Genomic DNA, 27771 nt, shown 5'->3' on the forward strand with positions numbered 1-27771 from the left:
GGAAACCAGTGCTCTTTACAGAAATGAATGACTCTAGGACTGGAGCAGTGAATAAGCAAGATGAGCATAGAGTATCTGGTCTTTTAGTCCCAGAAGGTAAGAAAATAATGTAGAAATAACAGACAAGCCCATAATGATAGGGGTGTATCAAAGAGACATTGGAGCTCTGAAAGAGCTTCCAATGGCCAAAGCATTAGCAAGTTCAGTAATAAAATAAAGTATACGACTATATACACAGGAGTAAAAATATCCATGTCATACTGATGCAAATAATTATATAAATTTAAAAATGAAGAAAAATAGACAGATTTCTCCTGCAGAAGAATTTCTAATGATTTAAGTAGATAATCCACTATCAAGAAAGTGAAATTCCTACTCCTTAAATGTGGGCTGCAAATAGTGACTTGCTTCCAAAAAATATGATATTGAATGCTGGGGAAAAAACAATGTTATAGTGGAGAAACAGTAAACACCACGTCACTCAGGAAATCAAGGTTAACATAATGGCGATGATATGTTGGTAGTGTGTACCCTCAATATAATGTAATAGGATTGGCAATTTACTTTCGTGGTCATCCCCCAAAAAACCCATAACCCTGTTTTAATCGTGAAAACATATTAATCCCAACTGAGAGACAGGTTACAAAATACCTGACCAGTGTGCTCCAAAAGTGTCAAGGTCATCAAATCAAGGAAACTTTGAAAAACTGCTGTAACAAAGAGGAGCCTAAGAAAATATGATGACTAAATTAATGTGGTTTGCTGGATGGAATCCCAGGACAGAAAAAGGACATTAACTAAAGACTATGGGAATCTGAATAAACTGTGGACTTTCACTAATAATAATCTATCAGTATTGGTTCATTAATTGTGACAGATATAATGTATTAACATGGTATGTTTCTAATAGGCGACACTAGATGTAAGTTATGTGGAAACTCTGTTATCTTATTTTTCTATAAAAATTAAACTATTCTAAATTTAAAACTTTAAAAATTTGAAACAGACAAAACAATTAGTTCATAATGGGAACTGTAGTAGCCTAAAGGATCTCCATCTTGCATATCATACTAGTATGCAAAGATTAGTTCTAACACAGACGCTACAATATGGGAAGCATTTGGAATATTTCCACATATCTGAAAGCTACAACTCAGAAGTTTTAGAAATTATTTTGTACTCTTCACAACTTGATTTCTTTGTTATTTTTTTTTCTATCCTTATACAGGAACAATGACAGTTTTATGATTTGACATCACCCATAAAAATTTTACAAGCATAAATGCTCTAAATCATCATTCTCATTTGATACCAGACTTAAAAGGTTGAGCAGGCAGAGAATGAGTAAAAGGTATCAGCGAGGGAGACAAATAAGATAAATTGAGCATGCTCCTTGATGCTGACAAACCTGGTTACAGTTATTTTAATGTGCATGATACTTGCAGTGGTGTAGGATTGCTGCCATTCACAATTTGTGCATCATCATTATGTCCCCAGGAGCTGTCATCAGCTTTACCCAGAAGATGCAAAGATGCTCTTGTCACAAAGGAAATTATCCCTGACCTACTCTGAGCTCAGAAATGGTCTTCTCCCCTCATTCTAAACCAGTATTTTAGAGCACATTCTTAGCCACTGAACTACACTGGCATTTGTTAACTTAAGTGTTTGAAAGTGAAATAGTTTGTGCTTTACTTTGATGAATGCAAGTAAACAACAAAGTATTGCACTTTAGGCTGATTGTGTCTGTGTTGGTATTTATTTGTTGTCTTTACCCACAAATGATTATTTTATTGAAGAACTGATTAAGTTTTAAAATGAAGTGCACATTTCAAACTAATATTATCCTATGATGAGATAAATTCAGGTTTGAATGATATTTAATTATATATGTATTTGCCATTCATTCATCCATCCATCAATTCAATCAGCAAATATTCATTAAATTTCTATATGCTAAACAATTTTCTCATCTTGGAAATGTCGCAGTGAACTAAACTAAACTAATTCCTGCCTTCATGGAGCATACTTATTAAACAATTTATGACTAGCAAGATGGTAATACCATCAATTCATTAAGTAAAAACTGACAGCTATCTACAAGAAATAGTTAAATCTAAAAAAATGATTTCACTATAGTAAAGTGAGTGAAGAACTCTGAAGACTTAGTCTTTCTTTGAGTTTTTTACTGTTGTGTTATGCAATACATATGTAGTGATACTGGGAAATTGAATTTAATTCATGATTCAAAATAATTCATACAGGTATTCACTATTGAATAAAATATATTCAAAAATTCACTTAATTCACCTTAATCGTCTGTTGTTTCTATTTCAGTAGTGTTAGCACTTTTCAATAAACACTACAGTGAACTAGGGAGCTCATATCTTACTCTTTTATGTTGCCATGTCTTTTAGACATGCTGTCTATACAAATATCAGCAGATTGATAAAAAGAATTTTGACTCAAATATTCAGATGTTTTTCAAACTCAAAATATCCAGACATATCCGAAAGAACAGATATATAAGTTCTATTTTCATTATGAAACCACAAGTAGTGGTTTCATAGACAGTATATCAAATTGTGATGATCACCAGAAGTGATTATGATTTCTAAGGATATATTTGAGAAAAATTAAAATTAAAAAACGTTTATTTTATTTGTTATTATTTTAAAGTGTACCATATCTTTGGTGGCATGTTTCTTAAGGAACCTGCCTATGTTTAATATATACATTTATTAATGATTTTAGGATTCATGTAATTTCCAAAGTAATAAATTTTTATAATTTATTACTCTCTTTTATAGAGAGTTTGTGTTGTACAAATGCGGTAATATAATCATGTATCTATTAGCATAATGGGATATGTCATACAGAGCTCATACATTTTAGAAATGCAGAAGATATGTAAAATAATCAGGAGTATCTTTATTCTATAAAATATAAAATAAAATAATTTATGTTTCTAAACTACTTGGAAAAAATATAGACGACAGTTTTACCATGAAAAAATCCTGAAGATATTTAGCTGATTTGTATTTGTAAAAAATCTTCACAATCTTTAAACATTATATAGATAAACTAAAATGTAATTTTTTTTAATAGTGCTACATTCTCAAAATGCAACATATGTAATACACATAACAGGCTTACTTTTAGGGCCTCATTAATCAAGCTGTTCCTTATTTAAACTATTTTGCAGCTCCATCTCCAGTCACCAATGTGAAAAAAGGGAAGATTGCAAAAAACAGCATCTCTTTGTCTTGGCAAGAGCCAGATCGCCCCAATGGAATCATCCTGGAGTATGAAATCAAGTATTTTGAAAAGGTAAGACTAACAGAATAAAAAAATGTCTTCAGTTTCTTTCTTTCTTTCTTTTTTTTTTTTTTCTCACTTTAGCAACTGCAATTATCCAATTTGTAGAAGAGTATGTTGCAATTTTATGTATAAATCAATGACAATTGATTCTGCAGTCATAATTATGGATGCTAGAAGTGTACAGGGAGCTCTCTATTCATGTTCTGCTGCTGCCAAATAGTTTACACAGCTTAGATACTGCCATATAGTCTAATATCAGCTTAACTGAGTTGAACAGCATTAAAAGATGAAGTCATAGGACATTTGAAAGTGTTACAAAGACTTAAGCTATAGACTTTCAGTAGTGACTGCAGTATGCTAACAGAGAAATCATGTGTGCTTATGGCCAGTAACTCCACATAACACCTATACTATTAAGGTAATGTGAAAAAAGATAAGACACATATATCACATACAATTTTTAAAGATTCTTAGCAAACATTTGGCACTGTAGTATAAAATTTATGTTTAAATTTCAGGTTAAAAAATAAAAACATATATGCGTCACATTCCCCATATTTTCTTGATTTCCTCTTGTTCTATGAGTCTCTTAGAGATACTTTTAGACATTTTGCCATAATAGCTATTGAGGTCAGGTCTCAAGGTTGTAATAAACTCTTTTCCTCTTTTCTGAATTCATAAGCAAGTGAGTCATTGATGAAAGAGTCATACAGATGGAAGCTGAAAAAGCTTGTAATTTCTAAAACTGGGCTGGAGTATGTGGCTTACATATGTAGCCACCAAGAGTCTTCCTGCTACTTCCGCCTCATTCATCTGTGATTTTTCTACTGGCTGGATCTGAATGTCATACAAACCTTAGGACAACTTGAGTTCTAAAAGAGGAGATAAAGATAGATGGGAACCCAAACCAGCCTCTGAGAACTGGGTTGGAGACCCTGACCCAGAAATGTTGGTCCTATGGATGTAGGGATAGAAATGAACATGTAAAAAATGCAGGCATGAAGATCCCAAAAAAGAAGAAAAGGACTGAGTCACACTACTTACTCAATTGCTTTTCCAAACTCACAGACATCATTCCTTCTTTTTTTCTGGAAGAGTAAAAGGTACGGTAGGAAGTACAAAATCTTACTTTATAATACCTAAGAACTTGCCCAAGCTAGGGCATTGGAAAAGAGAGGGAGAATAAATGGTTCTCCTCACCATATATATATATGCATAGATAAAAGAGTTTAGGGCCGGGCGCGGTGGCTCACACCTGTAATTCCAGCACTTTGGAAGGCTGAGGTGGGTGGGTTGCCTGAGGTCAGTAGTTCGAGATCAGCCTGCCCAACATAGTGAAACCTCGTCTATACTAAAAATACAAAAAAATATCAGCTGGGTGTGGTGGTAGGCACCTGTAATCCCAGCTACTCGGGAGGCTGAGGGCGGAAGAATTGCTTGAACCCAGGAAGCAGAGGTTGCAGTGTGAGCTGAGATCGCACCATTGCACTCCAGTCTGGGCAACAAGAGCAAAACTCAGTCTCAAAGAGGGGACAAAAAAGAGTTTAGGTAAGTGTATTGAATATTAATTCGTCACAGTATAGAAAATTTAAAACTAAATTTTCTTCTTTCATTCATTGATTCAACAATTGCCTGTGTAAAAATACAACAAAGGATAAAACAATGGGGAATGATGGAGAAAGGCTATCTACATATTTACAAGTTTTTGTTGTTTCTACAATGTTCATGTATTGATTATGCTAATAGATAAATAAATAATCAACCATTTTTGAAATAGTCATCTTTCTAGGAATGACTTACTGATAGTATTATATACAACTATCAGATCATTAGGAAACATAAATGGTGACACATATTTCAAAAATAGGTTATCAAATACATTATTCACCAAGAGTGCTCTTAGAGAATACCTCTGAGACAAAATTGTGTTAGGATATGGTTAACATTGTTTAATGTCAACAAAACTGTAGTTAATCAAGTGGAATATAGTGACATTAAAATTTCTCACTGATTACTGTTCTCGTGAGATTAGTAGTAAAAAACAGCATTGCAAATTCCAGAGGTCTATAATTTAAACATAGGCTATGTCAAAAAACAATTTGTAAAATTAAGGTTTATATTTCTTATTCAAGTTTTTGTAACCTTTGTTACTCTATATTGATGCAAAGCTATGTAGAGTTATATAAATATATATTAGCACATGCTGAATTCTGTTGTGAACTTTGTTTCTCAATTTTCATCGTGATTAAAGTTGATTTCAAAAGAAGAAAAATGCAAAATAGAATTCAAAAACTGTATATTTGACTATCTTAGATGCAATAAGGGTTAACAGCAGGGAGACTAAAAGTTTAATAAGTACTTATATTTTCTTTTATCTTTGAATCAACTAGCTGGATTAATGACTAGCTTTCTTTTTTGTTCTTGAGGAAAGCAAGAACAAATTTTTTTTCCTATTTTTTTCCTCTTATGAATAACCTTTGATTGTTTTCGTGACCACTTCCTAGCATATGCATTACTTTCATTATATGTGTAATATTCAATATTAATGAGAATTTATCTTTTCTTAAAAAGTTGCTGCTTCTGTTAGAACAAAGTTATTCAACAAGTGGTAATGAGGAGTTTCTATTAAATATTTCTTCTACTGAGTTTTATCCATATTGTGATATTATTTTCTTTATGGTTCAATTTCTTTTTGAGTTACATTTATTTAAGTATGATTTGGTCTTATATTTAATAATTCAAATTTAATGCTTCAGTATTCCATTATATGATCTGTATAACTCAAATAAAGAAAAAATGACTTGAGAAAAAGGTTTCTAAACATATTCCAATAAATTAATAATAAGTTGCTTGTTTACATTAATTAAAAGTAGCAAAATCTTTATATGATATATTGGTGGAAGTTATTATTTTTGTCAGTGTTTTCCTTTTTAAAATAAAGGTATTAATTCCTGGACCATTGTGCATGAGCCAAACATTTGAGTATATCTATATTATACCTATAAAGATTTTTTAAGACTTTCATTTATAAAAAATGGATTATGAGCTTTTATACCATGTATTGAGGTAGGGATCCTGATAGGTTTTCAGAGCTGATTTTGAGCTTTCAGAATAACACCACCATTTTATTGGATGGCTTTTGGCCAGACACAGGTGGCAGAGCTTTCCAGGGCACATGCATTTGCCAGCTGGCATTTCTGCCTCTGATTGCCCTGCTCTAATAGAGGTCATTGGGCTTCTCTGCTCCCGTGTGAGAATGGGCTCATTGCCATCTCTTAATTAAAGGCAGAGGCAAAGGGAGGCTGCCCCTTGGCAGGGTGTTTGCCAGCTGGCTCCTTCTGCTGAAGCCCTCCCCTCACTGCATGTGAACAGTGTTTGCTAAGCAGCTGGGGAATGTAGCTCATTTGCCTAGCTGGGGCACGAAGGCAGCAAAAGGCACTGCCCTGACCAAGGACTTGGCAGCCGGGCAATTGTGGGTGTTGACAATCTTTACATAAAGTTTGTGATATGTAGAAAATTACAATATGAGAGTGATTTAAAGGAATGAAACAGAATTAAATTTTGGAAGACGCTTAGATGATTCACAATGTGTATTCATTGGTTTTGATCCACTAGATACATGCTTTGCTAAATTCTCTTCGATAACTTATGTATGGCTAACTCAGAGAGAGACAATGTACAATTAAACTCTAGCTAAGGAACAACTGAGACATACATAACGTTAATTGTTAAATCAGACAGAATGTTGTGCAATTGATATTAGATCATACATTATTTCAAGGAGCAGCAGTCCAGTTTCCTTGTAAATTTTTCCTTTTTGGCAAAAAGTATCAATTTCTAATATTTTTATAAAATATATTCATTGTACCTTCAATAGTTAGAGTTAACAACTATGGAAGCTTTTAAAAGTAGTTTTATTTTTTACTTATCAATGGGATAACTTACTATCATGCTATAGAGTTAAGAGTAATCTATTCTACATAGAACCTATTTTGTAGCGATTGTGCTTGGTGGTACATGTATTATTTTTATCTCTGTCTCCTTCCAATATTCTTGGTAAATAATTTTATCTCCATTTTAAGGAAGAAAAAAACTGAGGTTCAGAGTTGTTTATCCACATTTTCTCATCTACTTAAAATCTAATGCTGTCATTGATGCCTTCTTCTAATGTTTTATATTATAAATGGTAATCCTTTATGTAAAAATGATAATTATATGAAGTCTATCAGAATTTTGTACTTAAATTTTGACTAGATTTTTTCTTTGAGTTAAATTTTCTTTAAACAAATGTCAGCAAACAGACATTTAACTTACTTAGTGAGAGTTACTGCTACAATTATAGCCAAACTGGAAAGCAGAATATTATTGAGAAATATTACTTTTAAATTATGTGGGAAAATGATATTTTTCAATAATATGGAGAAATAATAAATGATATTATCAGGTTTATTCTATCAAGAACCTGTGCATTCTCAGAAAAATTAGTAACTCTCACAGTTTATAGAAGCTGCTTACAGTTGTTAAAAGGAACACATTAAGAAATTGCTTGCTTTTTACTGCTATGATCCTAGCATACAGAAGGAGTAATAGAGTGGATAATAGAAGAGCAATACATGTTTGTCAATGAAGAAATTTACTGGTATTATTAGGTAACATTTTATAAGACTTAATAACCTTTGCTCAACTTTAATAAAATTTCCTAAATACATTAAAGTTTAGATAATTAAATTAATCTGCAGTTTAAAAAATTAAAGATCAATCATTTGCCTATGATGAGTCAGAAAGTGTGCTATTAGGTTTATAAATTGCACCTTACCTATTTAGAGATAATTTTGGACCTACTTAACTCTAAGATAATTTTGTATGTTTAAACATATTACAAGAGGAATGGTAAATTGCTTTAAAAGAAAAATGTTATATAGATTGTATATTTTAGATAGTATTAGTGGTAGTCAACTTTGACATGTCATATTAGAAAGAGTTACAAATATTTAAAATAATTTTGAAAATTAAAACATCTATTACAGTTTATTAACTGCTTTCACATACATTACCTGTTTCCTTTTTACACCATCTCTGTGAGGAAACCCAGGCAAGTCTCTACTCCAATTTTACTGATAAGGAAACTGAATATAAAAGCAAAAATGGCCCTGCTATATTTCAGCATGTGATTTCAGTATCCATGGTAAAGTTGGTGTGGTAACTTCAGAGAGATAATGAGGAGTTATGGATGGTTAGTCTAAACTTTTGTTAGCATCAAAATAGAAACAGTTCCTCTTTGTTTCAGTTCCCAAAATTATCTTTCCAGTAATTTTTTTTCCTACTCCATCTCCACTATTACCTGGCCCCTCCAAATGAGGACATTTTCAAAAATAAATGAAAAAGCTCTGTTTATCTGCATTTTTCTTTAATGCTTTCTATCTAGGCTTAGAGAATTGAAATTAAATTTCACCAATGAAGTACTGATTTCTTACCTTAAGACCTAACTACAATTATAAATTGAACTCACTAATGAGTTAAAGCATAAGCCTTACCTCACAGAATGGGAGATACTGTTAACTTTCTGTATGAATAGGCAGTATGTTAGATACCCTCCAATTAACTATATTGGAGGAAAAAAAGTACACAAATAACAATACTAAAATAGAGTCTGTAAAATAATCAATCTCCTACAACATTATGTTTTCAAAGTTTTAGAAATGTATTACTGCCAAAGACAAGCATTCTGGATAGGTGGACACAATGTCACCCACCACCCTGAGTTCTAGAAAAGACTTTAATATTCTACGTCAATAGCACACCTAGAATGTGTAGGATTTTTTTCTAAAATATTATATTTGTACTAATAGAGTCCATTGGTTTCTGGTTCATTTTCTGATCTATGATTCTAAATTTTGCTGTCATTATTAATTTATATGCTGCCTTTTTTACTGTATGTGCATGCACATCCCAAGGACCAAGAGACGAGCTACACAATTATCAAATCCAAAGAGACAACTATTACTGCAGAGGGCTTGAAACCAGCTTCAGTTTATGTCTTCCAAATTCGAGCACGTACAGCAGCAGGCTATGGTGTCTTCAGTCGAAGATTTGAGTTTGAAACCACCCCAGTGTGTAAGTCATTTTAATTACTGTCAACTCATGTCTCAGTAATGGTTACCAGAAAAGAGTCAGTGGATCAATACCCTCCCTGGGCACTCTGTCAGTCTCACTTTCCCTCTCTCTCTCCCAGGCATGACCCCTTCAGGTAGGAAGCATCTGTCATGCTATTATGGTAGGTCGGCAGGTTAACACGTTGGTCCCTGCTCCTCATTGCATTCAGTCTTCTGGGAGATGGTACTTTAGGAGATACTTTAAAAATGTTTAAACTTGCTTTTAAAGACTTTCTTTCCACTGCTGCCATACTTTATTGAATTATTGCCATTTACTTTTTTAGTTGTTTTATTGAACTAGGCTACTAGGCTTAGTCTTTCTTTGAAAATTCCACAGGGAGTTTTCTTTAGCATTGAGATTGGTAAGAAAATGGTGCTCTCTGGAACCAATCTGATCTCATAAAAAGTATTAAATCTCTGGCACTGTCTTTAACTGGAAAATCTGAGAATATTTTTTGGATCAGCCTTTTGGAATCACTTTTTTCCCTATAAAATAGTGTAAAACATTTTCCTTTAATTTCAACAAAATATTTATGTTACTTACTTGTCCTAAACACATTGAAAGAATTTAAAGACAGTAATAGACACTGATAAAGCTTTTTGTGAAGAAATACACAGTACTGTGAAATGTCAGAAGTGTATATGTGTGTCAGTGTGTATGTGTATTTGCTTTAAGCCGAGTTACATAAAAATTAGTAATTTTAAAATAAAGAAAATAAAATGCATATTTCCTTTTTTCAAAAATCAACAGAATGATAATTTAGTTATGAACTTACTTTGTAAGAATCAGAAGAGCTATTAAATTGAAATATGAATAAAACTATATTATACGTCCCCTTTGAAAATCAAGATCTTCTTTTTAAAGTGTATTTAATTGAATTATTTAAAAATAATTTTTATTCTGTAAAAATAACTTTCTAAGTGTTGTTTCACTGAATTTTATACAAAAAAGGGTGCCATTGTAAAAAATTATAAATTTGTCTTCTACACAAAGGAAAATCTATGAGTGAAGTTTAACTGAAGCTACTGAAATTTGAACTTCTAATACTATTCAGAAAATTTTCTTTTCTTACTAGATTGAATAGGAACATGTGATATGAGTCTGAAAATTCTCATAATATTAGCAATGGATTATTTAATCCTGCCCCTTTAAACTAAAAGGGAGTTAGGAAAAAAAGGCATGCTATATAAGCTAGCCATCTTAACAAGACTTGATTCTGTTTCGGTATAATTAGTAATAAATATTGCTTATGTGGTCTACCAACTCTGGGAACAAAGCCATAAACGAAATCTCAAACTATGCTTGAGTGCTTTGATAACTCTACAAATGAAAAAATCCCATAAAAAAAAAAAAGATAAATTCTACTCAGTTCTAGAATGTTGGCACATTCAGCAACTGGATTTTCTTCAGGCTTTTCAATATTCTATCATTTACATATGTATTAAATAGTAGCTGCCAAGCACACGAAAACTCATTCAGATGACTTAGAGGACTAATATTTAATCATTTCCTGTGTATACTTTTACAAAGGTTTACCTGAAGTAAGCTTCTTTTAACATTTTCTATATAATTTCTAGAGAAAAAGAAATATCACCTACTAATTTTTTTATTACCTAAGTAGATTATAGCATTATTTTTAATAGCAAATGAAAATACTTCGATATCATACTGCCTCCTAGCAACGAGAGTAAAATCATTGTTTTACTCATAAGTGTACGTATATGTACAAGCTTTATACAGAATGAATTTATTATTTGTAGAGAATATATTAGATATTAATTCCTTTTTGATCTTTATATATAATATTTTCTCAATATAACTCAACAACAAGAATATATTGAACACCTATAACACATTAGGCTTTGCTAGGCCCTGAAGAAATCAACGTGAGTAACACATAGAAACTTGTCTCCAGACAAAAGGAATATACTGTGTTTACTTCTAAAATATAGAATATTTGTTTCAAAAAGCATTTTAGGGTAATAGTTTTGCTTATTTATTTATTTATTTATATTGAGAAAGTCTCACTCCATTGCCCAGACTGGAGTGTTTTGGAGCGATCTTGGCTCACCACAACTTCCACCTCCTGAATTCAAGTGATCCTCCTGACTCAGCCTCCCAAGTAGCTGGGATCACAGGCATGCACCACCATGCCTGATTAATTTTGCATTTTTAGTAGAGATGAGGTTTCTCCATGTTGGTCAGACTGATCTCAAACTCTTGACCTTAGATGATCTGCCCACCTTGGCCTCCCAAAGTGCTGCGATTACAGGCGTCAGTCACCATGCTTGGCCTAATTTTGCTTATTATTTTAAAATTGATTTTATTCAATTTCTAGCCATCAAAGGGTTTCTTTTTAGCTCAAAGATGCTATAAGTGACTCAAATAATTCTAAGGAATAATACCTTCTTTCTCAAGGCCTATTGTCTAATAAAGAATCAGAGAAGATACGCAATGACAATTAAAATAATACTTTTTTTCAGAACATTTATTTTTGTAGTATTTTCTGAAATCCACATTAATTATTTCACTGGGCAATTATTTACTTTATATCATAATTTAATTCTTAATTTACATTTATTTTTTCCCCAACAAGGTCTTCAAGTACTTTAATGCAGTAATTACGGTAAACATACAATAAACATATTTGTGTTTTTCCTCGTTAAGCTATCAGTGATTTTTATTTGGTAAATAATAGTTAAAGAGTTCTGACTTTAATGAGCCATCTGTATTAAGAAAAATCTATTTTAGGCCGGGCGCGGTGGCTCAAGCCTGTAATCTCATCACTTTGGGAGGCCAAGACAGGTGGATCACAAGGTCAGGAGATCGAGACTATCCTGGCTAACCCGGTGAAACCCCGTCTCTCCTAAAAAATACAAAAAACTAGCCAGGCGAGGTGGTGGGCGCCTGTAGTCCCAGCTACTCTGGAGGCTGAGGCAGGAGAATAGCGTAAACCCGGGAGGCGGAGCTTGCAGTGAGAGGAGATCCGGCCACTGCCCTCCAGCCTGGGCGACAGAGCAAGACTCCGTCTCAAAAAAAAAAAAAAAAAAAGAAAAAAAAATCTATTTTATCAGTCAGGTATGTAAGAATAGGAGGTTATTTTAAAATTTCCGTGAGTATATTTTTTAAAAAGAATTTTCCAATTGCCTGTTCAATTCATAATGATGATACAAATAATGAAAAGTTGACACTTTTTTACGATTTGTGTTTTTATAGAATTTATCATTTACTAATTTATATTAAATTTCATTCATTTGTTAACAAAAAGTTAAAATGTTATGAGTGCTTTTATTTTTCATTGACATTATCTTGTAAGTCAAAAGATAACTTTAAAGAGAAATGCAACTAGTAGTACAAACAGGAACACAAAACAATTTTTTTAGAAAAACTATTTAATATGAAGATTTGGGTAGAAAATCTCCAATTATTCTTCCTCTGCCAAGTTTAGTTTATGTCTTATAACTGTTAACTTCTTCATTTTAATTTTGTTATGCATAAAAATAATATATTTAAAATTGATTTTTTACCCTACCCCCATTCTCAACAACAGTGACTATATATATATATATATATATATATCAACAAAGAAACTTACCATGAGTAAAACCATTCAGCCAAACTCATTAGACTCTTTCCTGGTTTCTTTTAACATAATTTATCTTGAAGCTTTCAGACTGTAACTGAATCTATCTTAACCTCTACATGCCCAAGATTCATCCATCATATTTGTGATTCTTTTAATTTTTAAAAATGAATCACTTCTTTTTATCCAGCTATACCTATTTGTCTCAAATATGTGCAGCCTAAATGAGGAAATAATGGTATCGTGTTTTTTATTAAAAATTGTATTGAGGTAATTGTGGATTTGCATGCAGTTGTAACAGCAATACAGACCACTCTTATACACTTTACTTAGTTTTCCCCATGGTAATATTTTGCAGAACCATAATATAATATCACAACCAGAACATTGATATTGATGCAATCAATCCAAGATTTAATCCTATTTTCTTGTACTCTTCTGTAAATATGTATGTGGACATGTATGTGTATTAGATTCTATGCCATTTGGTCACTTGTACAAGTTTGTGTATCTACCACCAATCTCAAGTTACCAAACAATTCCAATACTGTAAAGATCCCTTGTGTTTCTTTTTTATAACCACATCCACTACCTTTAAGAACAAATGTTGTGGCATCGCTAAGCCCTGGAAACCATTCATCTGCCATTCATGTATAACGTTGTCACATTTCAAAGATGTTTCATAAATAGAAACATGCAGTATGTGCCTTTTAATTTGGAATTGGCTTTTTTCACTTAGCATAATTTCCTGCAGATTCATCCAGATTGTGGTGTGTATCAAGCTTCTTTATTTCTATTACTGAATAATAATCCTTAACATGTATGTACTACAATTTGTTTAACCTCCATTAATTTGTTGAAGGACATCAGGGCTGATTACAGTTTTTGCTATCACAAATAAAGATACTGTAAACATTTATATACAGATTTTTGTGTCATGTAGGTTTTTATTTCCCTAGGATAAATTTCCAAAAGTACAACACTGGATTGTACAGTAATTGTATATCTAATTTTGAAAGAAACTGCCAACATGTTTTCCAAAATGGCTGTATTATTTTCCATTTCCACCAGCAATGGGTGATTGATCTGGTCTCTTTACATCCTTGTCAGCATTTGGAATTGTCATTATTTATTTACTTATTTGTTAGTCATTTTGAATAAGTGGGTAGTGATATCTCACTATTTTAAAAATCACTGTTAGTTAATTATGTTCAACATCCTTTCATGTGCCTATTTGCCTACTATATTGTTTTAATGTTTCTACTGATTCCTATGTACTTATATTACTTATTAAAAATTATGCCCTTGATCAAGTTACCCTGATTAAGAAAGTTTATAGATACCTATTGCTGTGAGAGAAAGATCTCAAATTCTCAGTCTGACCTGTAGACTTATAATCTGGCTCTAACAATTATTTTAACCTTAAGTGATGAACTCTTCACATATATAGCTGAGGCAATAAAATCTAGAGAATATGCACGTAATATTTGTATACAATCAGGAGTGTGGGAAGCAAGGTGAGGTAAAAAATGTGACTTCTCAGTATATGCTGCCTTAAAATGTCCAGGTATGATGCAAATGTGTAATGATTTTTTTAAAAGAAACATTATTATTTACAAAGAATATTAATTTTTATAATTGGTGATCTTTCACCATAGTGTGTTACATTGCTTCAACATTTTCTTTTAAGTCTTCTCATGATATTTCCCAGCTATTTTTCCAAAACATCATTAATAAACTAATTTTTAGTAAACATAAGAAAATGAGAGACATGCATAACTAAAGGTATATATCTTAAGGATTAAAATTTTAACAGTATGTTAACGTGATTATCATATCTCCTGCTTGACCTAAATATTTTTGTCTCACTCCTAAACAAATAAACAAGAATGAAGGCATTGACGGTAACCTGTAAATTATCTATTTTCATCTGAATTAATATAATTAATGATATCATTAGTGCCCTCAGGCAACAAAATAATAAACAATTTAAAAATCTTGATTAATCATTTTATATTAGAAATTGTTCACAAATTAATTATTGAATGTGAAACAGTTAATAGTTAAAACCTGAGTTTATGGTGGGTGAATTGCTTGAGCTCAGAAGTTTCAGACTAGCCTGGGCTAAATGGTGAAACTCCTTCTCAACAACAACAACAACAACAACAACAACAAACACAAACATTAGCTTTATGTGGTGGCGCACGCCTGTAAGTCCCAACTACTTGGAGGCTGAGATTGGAGGGTGACATGAGCCCTGATGGCAAAGGTTGCAGTGAGCCAGGATCGTGCTACTGTACTCCAGCCTGGGTGACAGAGTGAGACCCTGTCTACACACACACACATGCACATAAGAAAATTTAAAACCCATCAAGAACCTTAGAAAATATTGCAAATTTAAAATAATAATAAAACCATATAAATAAATTAAACTAAAATAATTATAAACAAAAATATATTCTGTAAATTCTTCCTCACAAAATGGTCTCTAATTGCTTTTTTTACAAAAATGATCTGATTTCAGAGGACATTAGATAAACACAGAGAATATTAATGTTTGTGATTTGATGTTACTTATAAACTATGTTCATAAAATGTATCAACTTAGCATATCAACCTTTTGAATGCCATTAGCAATTATTTTAATGCAATATATTTTTCTATAAAGAGGTGCGCATCATTAATGTAGGTCCTGGAAATTACTAAAAATGAAGAATTTGACACTACCAAAATTTTATACTTTTTCTCAAATTTAATACTTTAGCCAATCTGAAGTTACTCTGTTTTTACCCTTATTTCTGAGTAATTGTGCACTCTTCCTCCAAAACTATATCTGTGAGAGTTCCCAAACTGGCACATTAAGAGTGGGAATAATTGTTAGACTCAGATTAGAAGGGCCTTTGAAAACTAGACTGAGCATTTGAGAATTTTCTTCCAAAGGTAGTAGGACTTTCTAAAGTTTTTGATCAGGGAAACATAAAAATGATAGTTTTGATATTTAATATGAGTACATAGAAGGCAGAGAGAACAGTTAAAATGCTATGAACCATATTCCACCATTTTGATTATACAGATTTGAATCAAATAGGTTAATGTTGGATGGAAGTAAGTGATGTATGGGGAGAAACATCAAAGAAACACAAAAGTATTTGATAATGAATGATCAAGCGGAAGTTAAGAAAGATTTAGTAATAGTTCAAAGAAACCAGAAAGAGATCAAACCAGTTTGATTTTTTGGTTTGATTAATGATATGTTTATTTGTTGATATATGTTTTCGTTAATGCCTTTGGGGGTAGATGTGGTATAAAGGCCAATTTTAAACATGTTAATTTTTATATAACAATAAAATCCAAACAAAGGGCTAAACAGTTTGTTATAAAAAATGGAAGGATTCTTTGGAGAGAAATAAGGGTAGGAGATATAAATTTGTCATTGTGATAGTTATTAATTGATATCATGAAGGAAGAAGTATCAGAGAGAGGGAGAAAGAAAGGGAAGATGTAAAAAAAAAAAGACAAAGAAATGGAGAGAAGTGAGAAGGATAAGAAATGAGAAAGATCAGGAGTGAGCATTCATGAAGAATCATTCATACATCACTGTGGGAAGAGAATATGGAGCCATCAGAACTGACAAAGTAGTGCTTCATAGAGAGGGACAGAGTAAAACAGCTTGTCTGATGCCATAAAAACCAAGAGGAAGAGAGTTTCAAGTTTAAGGTATGCGTTCAGCTAAGTCAAACCCTAATCATGGTGGAGGATAAGTTAAATAGAGAAGTACTCATTTCATGTTGCAAATGTCATCATTCATGGAATTCAAAGGCAGAAGAATAAAAAAATTTCAGAGATAATTTTAAAATGTTGGTTCTTAGATATGGTTGGTTTCAGATGCCTCTGTCAAGATGCTGACAAATAGGAAATATAAGAACGGTAAAAAAAAGCAGGAGATAATAAGTATAAGTGATAATTTACTATTTATTTAAGGCTGTCAGTAGTTGAAGCTCTATGCTAAGTGCATTATATGTATTATCTTTAATCTTAACAGAAATATAATGATTCAAGGAAATTATCCCTATTTGGAGATTATGCAAATAGGACTTTAAAAGTTTAAGTAATTTTCTTGACCCATATGTGTAGTAAATGCTGGACCTATTTTCCAGTTTGGATTGAACTAATCCTACTAAGTTTAGATATAAAGATTTACTTCTCCCTAAAGGTGATATCTACTCAGGCTTATAAGCAGCACAATAGTTTATAAGGCAGCAAAAGTGTCTTCCAGAGGGAGGTCTTTGAAAGTTTAGCATTTCTCAAATGTGGGAAGTGGGAATGTATTAATACACGGAGCATATGAAGATGACTCATTATGGGGATGATTTTACTAAGAAATTAATAATAGACAGTGCCCTCTGCCAAAAAAGAAAGAGAAAGAGAGAAAAAAAAAGTAGTGGTAGAAATAATCTGAGTTTAGAGATTAATAAAGCAGACCTTGGGGAAAGGGTATTAGCAATTCTGGGGGTAGTTTTTTCCTGCCTCATTTATACTGTAGGCTATAACTAAATTTCTTACCACCGACCTTAGCGTCAGACACTAGGAGAAAACAGGGCAAGACTCTTGTACATATTATGCAAAAAAGGAGAAGGTAAGAGCCCTGACTTGTATTGAAAATAATAGTTTTACTCCAACCAGCTGTTAATAATAATGGGATCTAATCACTCGTCTAAAATAGTTGAAAGCGGATCAGTGCAAGAGGGTCATCAGCAAATCACTTAGTTTTGGTTAGAAAGAATCAAGAACAATGTGAGTAAAATAGACAGGGAGGTGTTTGGAGATCCAAAACTCTCGGTAGGCCAAGATCTGGTATGTGGTTGTGAAAAAGAAAACACAGATTGTTACTAATTTCTGTGACAATATTTGTTACCATGGAGCTAAACTAGCGCTACTTTGAAGTTATCAAATTGATCATGTCATTAAACAAGAAGCATGCTACATATACTATGGAGAGATTCTTAAGAACATTAGTACAATTTATTTTGCCCTATGGGCATTTTATTTTAATCCAGATTAGTTAGCACAAAAATAAAATTTATTTGCTTATTTAAGTACAACTGCCTAATCATGTTCATATTCCTCTTATGAAGGGAATTTTATACTAAAATATAAAACATTTCATCTAAATCTATGTATATAAAAAGTAGGTGATGTAAATATATCCAATTTTAAGATAGGTTTCTACACTTCTAAATGTTTGCCTTGACATTTTTCAAAAAGTGAATTTACTTATGAAATGTACTTACTGGTTATATTGTGCTTTACATTGTGTTTTTGTAGTAATATTCAGAATACTGATATTATATTTTACTTCAATGAGGTCATTGTCACATTATTTTGGTCTTCAATGTCTCCAGTGTCTATGGGGAAAAAAGTCCTACCTGGGTTCATCAGATTTTTTTTCTAGAGAACAGCAGAATACAAACTCTAAAAATATAAAATCGTATATACCTGGCACCTCCTATTTAGATTAAGGTGTTTGAAGTCAATAAAGAAGTTCCATTTAAATTTGCAGATCTAAGGCCCCTAGATGAATACTATGCAAACAACATGCATTCATCTTTTATGATGACAAGGAAATAATCAGTGACTTAGTGATGCTCTCAAATCTCTATTTGGAAAGTAAATATTTTCTATTAAAGATGACTTTTCAATTACACACTTTTAAGAAAGGATGTTAGGGGAAATCTCAGTCAAGTATTGGTAAATTGCTTAAATCATGAATTGATTACTGTCTATTAAGCAGCCTTTATTTTGAATGCATGTGATCACTTTAACCACAAGCTCCATTTTCTGTATCTCCTATCAGCAGTTGCAGCATCCAGCGATCAAAGCCAGATTCCTATAATTGCTGTGTCTGTGACAGTGGGAGTCATTTTGTTGGCAGTGGTTATCGGCTTCCTCCTCAGTGGAAGGTAAGAGAGGAAGCTGTGATTCTGAAGTTTTGCAGCTGATCTCTTCCTCACCTTGATCTGACCATTTGACTGTTAAGCACATCCCAAAACAAATCAGGCAAGCAATATGTCAGCAGATAATCTCAATACATGATGCAATTCCTAAGCCTTATCTTGTTCCTATTACTGATGATTTTTAAGCCCACAATTTCTCTTTTTAGGTATGCTCTCTTCATAAGAGCTGCGTTGATGTGTTATTGTTTATTCGGTTAATATAGCTATATCTCTTTATATGACACAGGTTTTTTAATCTGAAACTTTTTGTCTCTCAAAAGTATATATGTTTGTCTGCTTCAAGATTAATTAGTGTTTGGGAAAAGTTATCTCTGTGCCAAGTATATTTTTGAGGAATAAGACATGATTCTATTTAGCCAGTATTCTATCCTAACAGGGTGGTGTATCCAAAGCAGAAATTATGGCAAACAAGCTACTTAGAAAATGACCAAACATTTTCACTGACTGCTTTTATTTTCAGCTTCTAAGTGATTTCAACCTGAATATTTCAATTATGGTGTATACTGATTTGAAGTGAATTGTATTAAATATTATCGAAATAGATACATGAATATATAATATATTACATATCTACATTTTTTCATTTTATACAAAAAAGAGGTCAAGTCTCAATAAGAGCTGTTCTAGGTGTTTTCTGATATTGAGCTGAGCGTAATCAACAATAAAAAATAAAATAAAATAGAGTAAAACAAAGTGAAGTAAATAAAACAAGAGTATGCTATTTTCCTACAATAAACATAGTTTCACATATTTTTAAAATCCAGGCCATTATTAGAAGGGATATTGAGTAATGGGAGCTATCCATTTGAAAATATATTTTGGTGTTAGACCGTTATAGAAAACTTAATGAAAGTCTTCATGGAAATATTTATTTCTCAGAAAAAAAGTGAAAATGTACCATAAGGTCCCCCAAAAAAGCCAGGAAATCAATGTTCATATTGATTTTGTTACTGTTCTACTCATTTACTGTTGACTCTTCAGCACCTATTCAACTCATAAATATACAGAATTGAGCACTTTTCAAAGTACTGCATATTGTGTTCTGAAAAGATTTATGACTATATCCTTAAACTACAGAAATAACAGTTTATTTTTATAAAATATCACTAAATCTTTTGAACATTCCCTCATTGTATCTGAAAATTCTATTACTTATGGTTCTTATTTATTTGTTTGAAGTTTTCTTAAGAAAATATGCAGTAATTCATTGCTTACTTTTAATGTTAGATTAGCATTTATGTATTTCTAGAACTTCTAGCTAGGGGATAGTTTGTATTCTGTTGAGGACAATTAAGCCCATCCCAGGCAGGGGGATGGCTATCTAGTGCCCCACTGATTTCATCTCTCTGAAGTCACCTGGGGAGAATGCACAACCTGTATCCCTGCTTTCTGGAAGATAAGCTGATTTCACTAGTCTTGTCCAATTTTGATACAATAATATAATCAAGTTGCATGAATTGTAACTATTAAGAAACTACCACGTGACAATGTGTCTTTTCCACCCCAAATTATAGATGACGCCTTTGCAGAGCTGGTTTGTAATGCCATTTCTTTATTTCGGACTGAGATAAGAGTTAGTGGTTTCCTTTCTAATAAGTTCAATAAACATTAGTTATATTTATGGACATGGAGGTTATAAGAAGATTCTGTATTTGTTGTTTGCACACTTAGGAGAAATGAATAAAAATGGATAAAAGAACCAAAGTCTAGAATCCAATAAATCTGTGTTTTTGAGAGTTTTTTAAAGGATACACATCAAATATCAGAAATATGTTGTTGTAGACTTAGCACAGTGAATTTATAGGTGATAGTTTGCTACGGATTCTTGTTTAACCTTATGTGGTATCTTTAGCATTAGACAAAATATTTGAAAGAACTTTCAATCTACTTACTATTTGGTAACTGAAGGGTAGTATCATTGTAGTGCATACACGCACACATTCATACAAAGTCACCCATACACTCTGTATTAGTTCTCACACTGCTATGGAGAACTGTTCAAGACTGGGTAATTTATAAAGAAAAGAGGTTTAATTGATTCACAGTTCCACATGGCCGGGGGTGGTCTCAGGAAACTCACAATCATGAAGGAAGACACCTGTTCACAAGGTGACAGGAAGGAGAAGTGCTGAAGGGGGGAAGAGACAAGGGGGAGGAGCCCCTCATGAAACCATTAGATCTCCTGAGAACAAATTTACTCTCATGAGAACAGCATTTAGACAACTGCCCACGTAATCCGATTACCTCCACCTGGTGGTCTCTCCCTTGATATGCGGGGATTATGCGGATTACAATGCAAGATAAGATTTGGGTGGAGACACAAAGCCTAACCATCTCTCTCTCTCTCTCTCTCATACACACACACACACACACACACACACACACAAATTCTATATATACCTGAAATTGCTGTTCAAGAAAAATAAAATTTTAGTATAATGTCTCATTTGTACTAGAATCAGGTCTATGCTCAAAACACATAGCTTAATTTTCTGCCAAATCCAAGGCTTGGTAAAGCATTTTTGAACATTTTGTCTAATGAAAGTGTAATTACTTTTAAAAACAGCAACATCTAAGCAATTAGTACATTGTTCATTCATATTAAAATTCTTTCCTAATCCAATTTAATTTTGCAACACAGTTTAAGATGCTGACACTAGGAATTTGCAGTTGAAAAGACAGCACATTTCGCCAAAAACAAATCTGAGGCTTATAGTTTTTTAGAAGCCAATTTTCTGCATGAAATTTTAATTACTTTATTTTGTTGGATGTATTTTCTTGAATTCCAGGGAGCATTTGTCATATGATAGAAACATCCTTGACCATTGTATTGTACTCTTCATGGACAAACTATTTTATATTTTATTATATGAGTATAACTATTCAAAAGTTAAATGATATGATTCTTGAAAGACTTTTTCTATCTCATTTAAGGCAATTAACTTTGTAATTTTTGTTGGGACCAATTAAATCTAACTCACCCTGTAGTACCTAGATTGTCCTGAATTAACCCAGTAAAGATTTGTTAAATAAATGGAAAATTAAATGAAGAAATGTGGCCAAAACCTAACATAATTTTGGGAAACTATATTTGAGTAATAGCAAATTATTTTAAAAAGCTTGTGCTAGGAAAGATGTAAAGATATAGGATTAGATATGTTTCTCCCTTCTCTCTGTGCCAAAATATGATTGATTCTCTCTCTCTCTCTCACAGACACACACACACACACACACACACACACACACACACAACATTTAGACTTTCATCTCACTTTGAGCTTACCCTTAATACTTTCTAATATCTGGAATATGATATGATAACCCAGATATTTGCTCCTAGGTAACATCGTTTAACTAAAAATAATTGGACTCATCATTGGTTAAATAAGTTCATTTATTTTGATATGTTGCAAAATATTAATATTGCTTGCATGCAATATTCATTGGCAATTTATTTTATGATTTGGACCCAAGAGGAAATATATCTTGAAGATCCATATTCACTAAAAATTTGTGTTTTTACTTAGACAAAAAAAATTGCAAATGATGACACACTAGGTATTATGAAACTAATCTCTTTCAAAGAAAAAAGGTTAACTTTTAAAATTCTAAAATACACTCAAGGATGAAAAATAAATCAAATATAGAGACTTTTTAATATTTTCAGGCTTAAGTTGATTATGCAGAAATCTTTTGTAATATTCCTACCCGGACACAATTTAAAATAATATAAAGTATCCATCTTGAAGGCAAAATCCTATTTAACAAAATGGCAAAGAAGTACAACGTATTAGAATTCTTGACAATTTTAGAATGTGTGTGATCTTCCTTTTTAAATATGTTAAGTAATCTATGGGGCATTTTCTGCAGGGTTCAGACTCTCTCCACTGTTTCCCATTAACCTTTAAATGTTTTTTACAGGATTATAAAACAATTGACATGCCTTCCACAAACTATGAGCTAATCATCTTAGGATGGAAATAAATTAAGCCTCTTTATATGCACAGCATGTTGAAATTGCTCTTTAATCTTTCTCTTTTATCACTAATGACATTGGGCATTGATAACTTTCTTTTGTCCTAATTTTGTGGAGTTTATCTCTTATATTTACTATTTTACAGATTTTTAAATGTTTAATTGACCAGTCTTTCATCAATGAATATTCTCACTGTTTCCCTGTTAAATGTTTAAGAAAGTTTTTCACTTTATTTTTTCCTCCTTTTAATCCTTTAAATATGATTAGTGTTGGCCGGGCGCAGTGGCTCACGCCTGTAATCCCAGCACTTTGGGAGGCCGAGGCAGGCGGATCACGAGGTCAGGAGATCAAGACCATCCTGGCTAACACAGTGAAACCCCGTCTCTACTAAAAATGCAAAATATTAGCCTGGCGTGGCAGCGGGCGCCTGTAGTCCCAGCTCCTTGGGAGGCTGAGGCAGGAGAATGGCAGTAACCCAGGAGGCGGAACTTGCAGTGAGCCAAGATCGCGCCACTGCACTCCAGACTGGGCGACTGAGCAAGACTCTGTCTCAAAAAAAAAAAAAAAAAAATATGATCAGTGTTATAAAGTTGACTTTTTTATTTATCTGTGTCCTTATTTCAAACAGAGTCTAAATTCTGAAAATTAACTTCTGGATAGTTCAGAGGGTGATGAAAAGCTTAAAGTAACTATTTAGGGGTATAGACACACAAAGGAAAACATCTTTTAGTTTACAGAAGCAATTCTTTTTTGAATCTTTCTAAATACAACCTTCGTTATGGAATTAAGGAATATTTTTTAATACTATGTTTCTGATCACTTATTATGTGATCCTGAATTTAATTTCAAGCATGCAGAGCTTCACTTTTTATTTTAAATTAAGTCCACATACACAATTAGAAGTAAAAACTTAGACATTGCACACATGTACTCTTCCACCCTTGTTTGCACATGTTCTTGCATGTAAACCAAACACTTAAAGCTTTTTGCTAATTTTAGAAACAGGAAACAAAAAAGCCAAAAATGTCTCCTGAAGAGGAAGAATTCTGTTATGCTGCTTGGCCTTATATATGATTTTGTTACAGGATTCTTAGGGTGTTGCTTTTCCAGCCAGAAGCCTCTGCGACCAGGGGAACCTTTGCCTGAGTTTTGCTCAGGCCTGTTGGACTCCTTCTGGCCCACTCGCCTTGGCAGGCTGCACTTGTCTCGTGTTACCAACCCAAATCTCACAATTGCAAAAGGCACGCCAGGCATGGAGCAGTGAGGGGTGCATGAGTGAGCGAGCGCAGGGTCTGGCCACTGCGCACAGCCAGGCACGCTGGCTGCTGTGGAGGGGTGGGTTGCTCCTGGTACCAGCACAAGTACTTGATCAGTGCAAGCCTGAAGCTGAATCAGATGCATCACAAGTAGCTTTCACTGTGGGCATCATGTCTGGATGAGGTGAATGTAGTGGTGCCTGGAAACTTAGAGATGCCAGAAACCGCAAAGCCCCAAAGAGGGTGTCAAATTCCTGACTCGGAGCAACCCTAGGTCTGGACTCCCCAAAGGGTTGCCACTCTTCTCTTCTCTCACTAGCAATATGGTGAGTGTAGAGGAGGGATGTGTTTTAGCCTTGTTTGTATTACAACTCTTCTACTCTCACCACTCAGTGGGTCATAAATTCTCATCTCATGTTTACGAAGAATGAGGTACATGGATAACTGTAGAATGAGCAAGGTGAAGAGGTGATTTTTTGAGTAACCAGTACAGCTTTAAGGAGACCCAAAGTGGGTAGCCCTTTTCTGCAGGTAGATCATCCCAATGAGTGCAGCTCACAGTGGAGAGGAGACCCAGAGTGTGTAGCTCCTATCTGCAGGTATGTTGTTTCAAGTCTGAAGCCCCTAGTGGAGAACAGACCCACGGTGGGTACCTCCTATCTGTACACAGGGAGTCCTGTTGTCTCTCCAATCTGGCTGAGTCCAGGGTTTTTATGGGCTTCAGAAGGAAGAAAGTGTGTGTTGATTGGATTATGAGCAGCCATAGGCAGGCTGGAGAAAGCACCATAACTTCTCACTCCGGACCAAAGCAGTAATAGCTTAGGCCCTAGACTTCAAGCCATCCCTGACTTGAAGGTGGGAGCCCCTGCCTTCTATCCAGAATCCTGTCTGCCTCCTGCCACCATCAACATGCGGTCCACAGCATCCAGGCTGTTCATGCTGAGGGGTTCCTGCAGGTCCAGGCTGAGCCACTCTCAGATTTCCCTCAGCCTCTCCCCTGTGCTCATTTTGGTGCCCAAAGTTCAGAGGGGGCCAAGGTGGCAGGGGACTGGAGTGTCAGTGCCACCCTAAGTGTGCACACATATACCTGGGTCACAACAGCACCCAGGCTCATCCTCAACTTTGCTCCAAAATCAGACTGGGCACCAGGAGTGGGGAAAGGCCAGGCAGTGGGAGCAGACCCTTCTGAGCCTGCAGGGGCAGGAGGCTTCTCAGGCTCCTGAGAGTGCAAGAATGCTTGGGTCCTCAGCTGTGGCCGGATGTCTGCTGCTGCATGCAGGAGGGTGGGGCTCCTCCCCTGCCAGCTTGAAAGGGAGTCGACGAGGCTTCTGTCTTTTCCTGTCTCCTGCTCATTCCATGGAGCACACAGCCCAGGCCATGCCTCCCCAATTACAACCAGCTTCTTTTCAACTGCTGCTCCAGATGGGTCACCACTGCCATCAATTCCCCCTGTGAAGAGGTACATCTAACTGTCATTAGGATAGGGACAGTGACTACTCTTAACTGTTTCAAACTGATAGGGGGCATTGTTTTGGGGAAAACAGCAGTCAGATCTCTCTCAGAGGCCTATCTAAGGGTCCCTGGGAAGAAAGGAGCCATCATCTGAGGTTCCCGTTTCATGACCACTTGGAGTTTGATGGCCTCTAGACAAGAAGAAACACATTTTACAAGGAGGTTAAGTGTGCTTCGATCAAGTGTGATTATTATACAAAGAGGAGCTAAAAGGAAAAAAAATCTAAAAGTAGACTATTTTGAAAAATAATGTTGTGACTAGAGCTGTTTCATCTTAGTCAAAAAAATTAAATCTTCTATGGGGGCAGTTAAACTTTAAAGGAGAAATCACTCTTTAGGGGGGTAGATAATTCCCTGGGAGTTCAGGACTAAAGAGTCCTTGATAAAAATGTTTTAAGTGAGGAACAGAACAAAGGTGAGAACAGTAAGCAAGAGGTCTCTACAAGTAAGGGTTTGGGAAAAATATTGGGTTAAATGTGTTCCTGAGATGCCCTCCCCACTCCACGATCTTGCTAAGACAGGAGAGGGGAGTTCTATTGGAGAGAACTGGAAGACCTGCTCCAGTGTCTGGGAAGAAGTCTACTTTTCTCCATGTGACTTCTGAACTATCAGAGCCAGGGAGAAGTGACCCAGGGCCCATCAGTTCTGCTGGACCATTTGGGCTGGACCCAGTGACCTGTCTCCAAGGACAGTCTGTTCTTCAGTGGTCCCCACTGCAAATTGGACAGGGCCAAAGTGGCCTCCTCCTGCTGTCCAGACAGTCCTTCCTAAAGTGCCAATGACTTGCACTACCTGGATTTGTAGCAGTTAACAGATCCATCCAAGGGACTTTCGGATTTGTGAGCCTGCAAGGCAGCTATTAGAGCCTCTGCCTTTTTCTTGTGTCTCCTTTCCCTCTCTTGGGCCTCCTCCTGATTCCTATTGTAAGAGACTGAGGGCCGGGCGCGGTGGCTCAAGCCTGTAATCCCAGCACTTTGGGAGGCCGAGACGGGCGGATCACGAGGTCAGGAGATCGAGACCATCCTGGCTAACACGGCGAAACCCCGTCTCTACTAAAAACTACAAAAAACTAGCCGGGCGACGTGGGGGCACCTTTAGTCCCAGCTACTCGGGAGGCTGAAGCAGGAGAATGGCGTGAACCCAGGAGGCAGAGCTTGCAGTGAGCTGAGATCCGGCCACAGCACTCCAGCCTGGGTGACAGAGCGAGACTCCGTCTCAAAATAAAAAAAAAAAAAAAAAAAAAAAAAAAAAAAAAAAAAAAAAAGAGACTGAGGTGGCCACTTTTAGGAGGTTCTCTAAAGTACTATCTGGTCCCATGGCCTGTTTCTGAAGCTTCCTCCTAATGCCAGGGGATGCTTGAATATGAACTTATCCTTCAGGGTCAGTTGTCCCTCAACTGAATCAGGAGTTAGAGACGTGTGCTTTACCAAGGCCCCTCTTAGCCTTTCCAGAAAGGCCGTGGGATTTTCATCTAATCCCTGTTCTATCATGAATAGCTTGGACTAATTGAGAGGCTTGGTCCTAGTCCTTCATAATCCCTCCAGGATACACACATGATAGTTCTTCCTTTTTCATTCTTCAATTTAATCATTGCAGTCACATTTAGGGTCCTCCAGTGGTTATTGCTGTTCTTCCAATGGGATAAGGCTCATCCTCTTCCCTGGAACTATATGAGATACAAAGTTCATCCCAAAAATTCTGTACTGCTTGCAGGGTGGCCTGCTTTTCAGTGGTAGTCAGGGTCTGATTCAAAAGTAGCATAATGTCCTTCCAGGTGAGTTCAAATACTTGAGTTAAATTCTGGAAAGCTTCTTTGTAACTGTGAGGTCGTCTGAAAACTTTACAATATTCCCCTTAATTAGCCTTGAGTTCTGTAGAGAAAAGGGAACTTGAACCCTAATCAATGCCTAGGTAGCAGGGGGTTTGTGTGTCAGCACTGCCCTGAATGCACACACACTG

General features: G+C 34.6%; 1 protein-coding gene across 4 annotated transcripts in view; it reads left to right on the forward strand.

Moving 5' to 3' along the window:
• Positions 1-27771, forward strand: part of EPHA5 (EPH receptor A5) — a 360922-nt gene that overhangs the window by 256318 nt on the left and 76833 nt on the right. For 2 of the 4 annotated variants that reach the window (XM_011940291.1, XM_011940293.1), the window contains exons 6-8: positions 3203-3327; positions 9273-9432; positions 18909-19014. In XM_011940291.1, the coding sequence (XP_011795681.1) occupies positions 3203-3327; positions 9273-9432; positions 18909-19014 (391 nt within the window). The remainder of the gene's footprint in view (positions 1-3202; positions 3328-9272; positions 9433-18908; positions 19015-27771) is intronic. The other 2 variants (XM_011940292.1, XM_011940294.1) reach the window with 1 other exon arrangement.

The sequence above is a fragment of the Colobus angolensis genome, unplaced genomic scaffold (genome assembly GCF_000951035.1).
Source record: "Colobus angolensis palliatus isolate OR3802 unplaced genomic scaffold, Cang.pa_1.0 Scaffold189, whole genome shotgun sequence".
Classification (NCBI taxonomy): Eukaryota; Metazoa; Chordata; class Mammalia; order Primates; family Cercopithecidae; genus Colobus; species Colobus angolensis.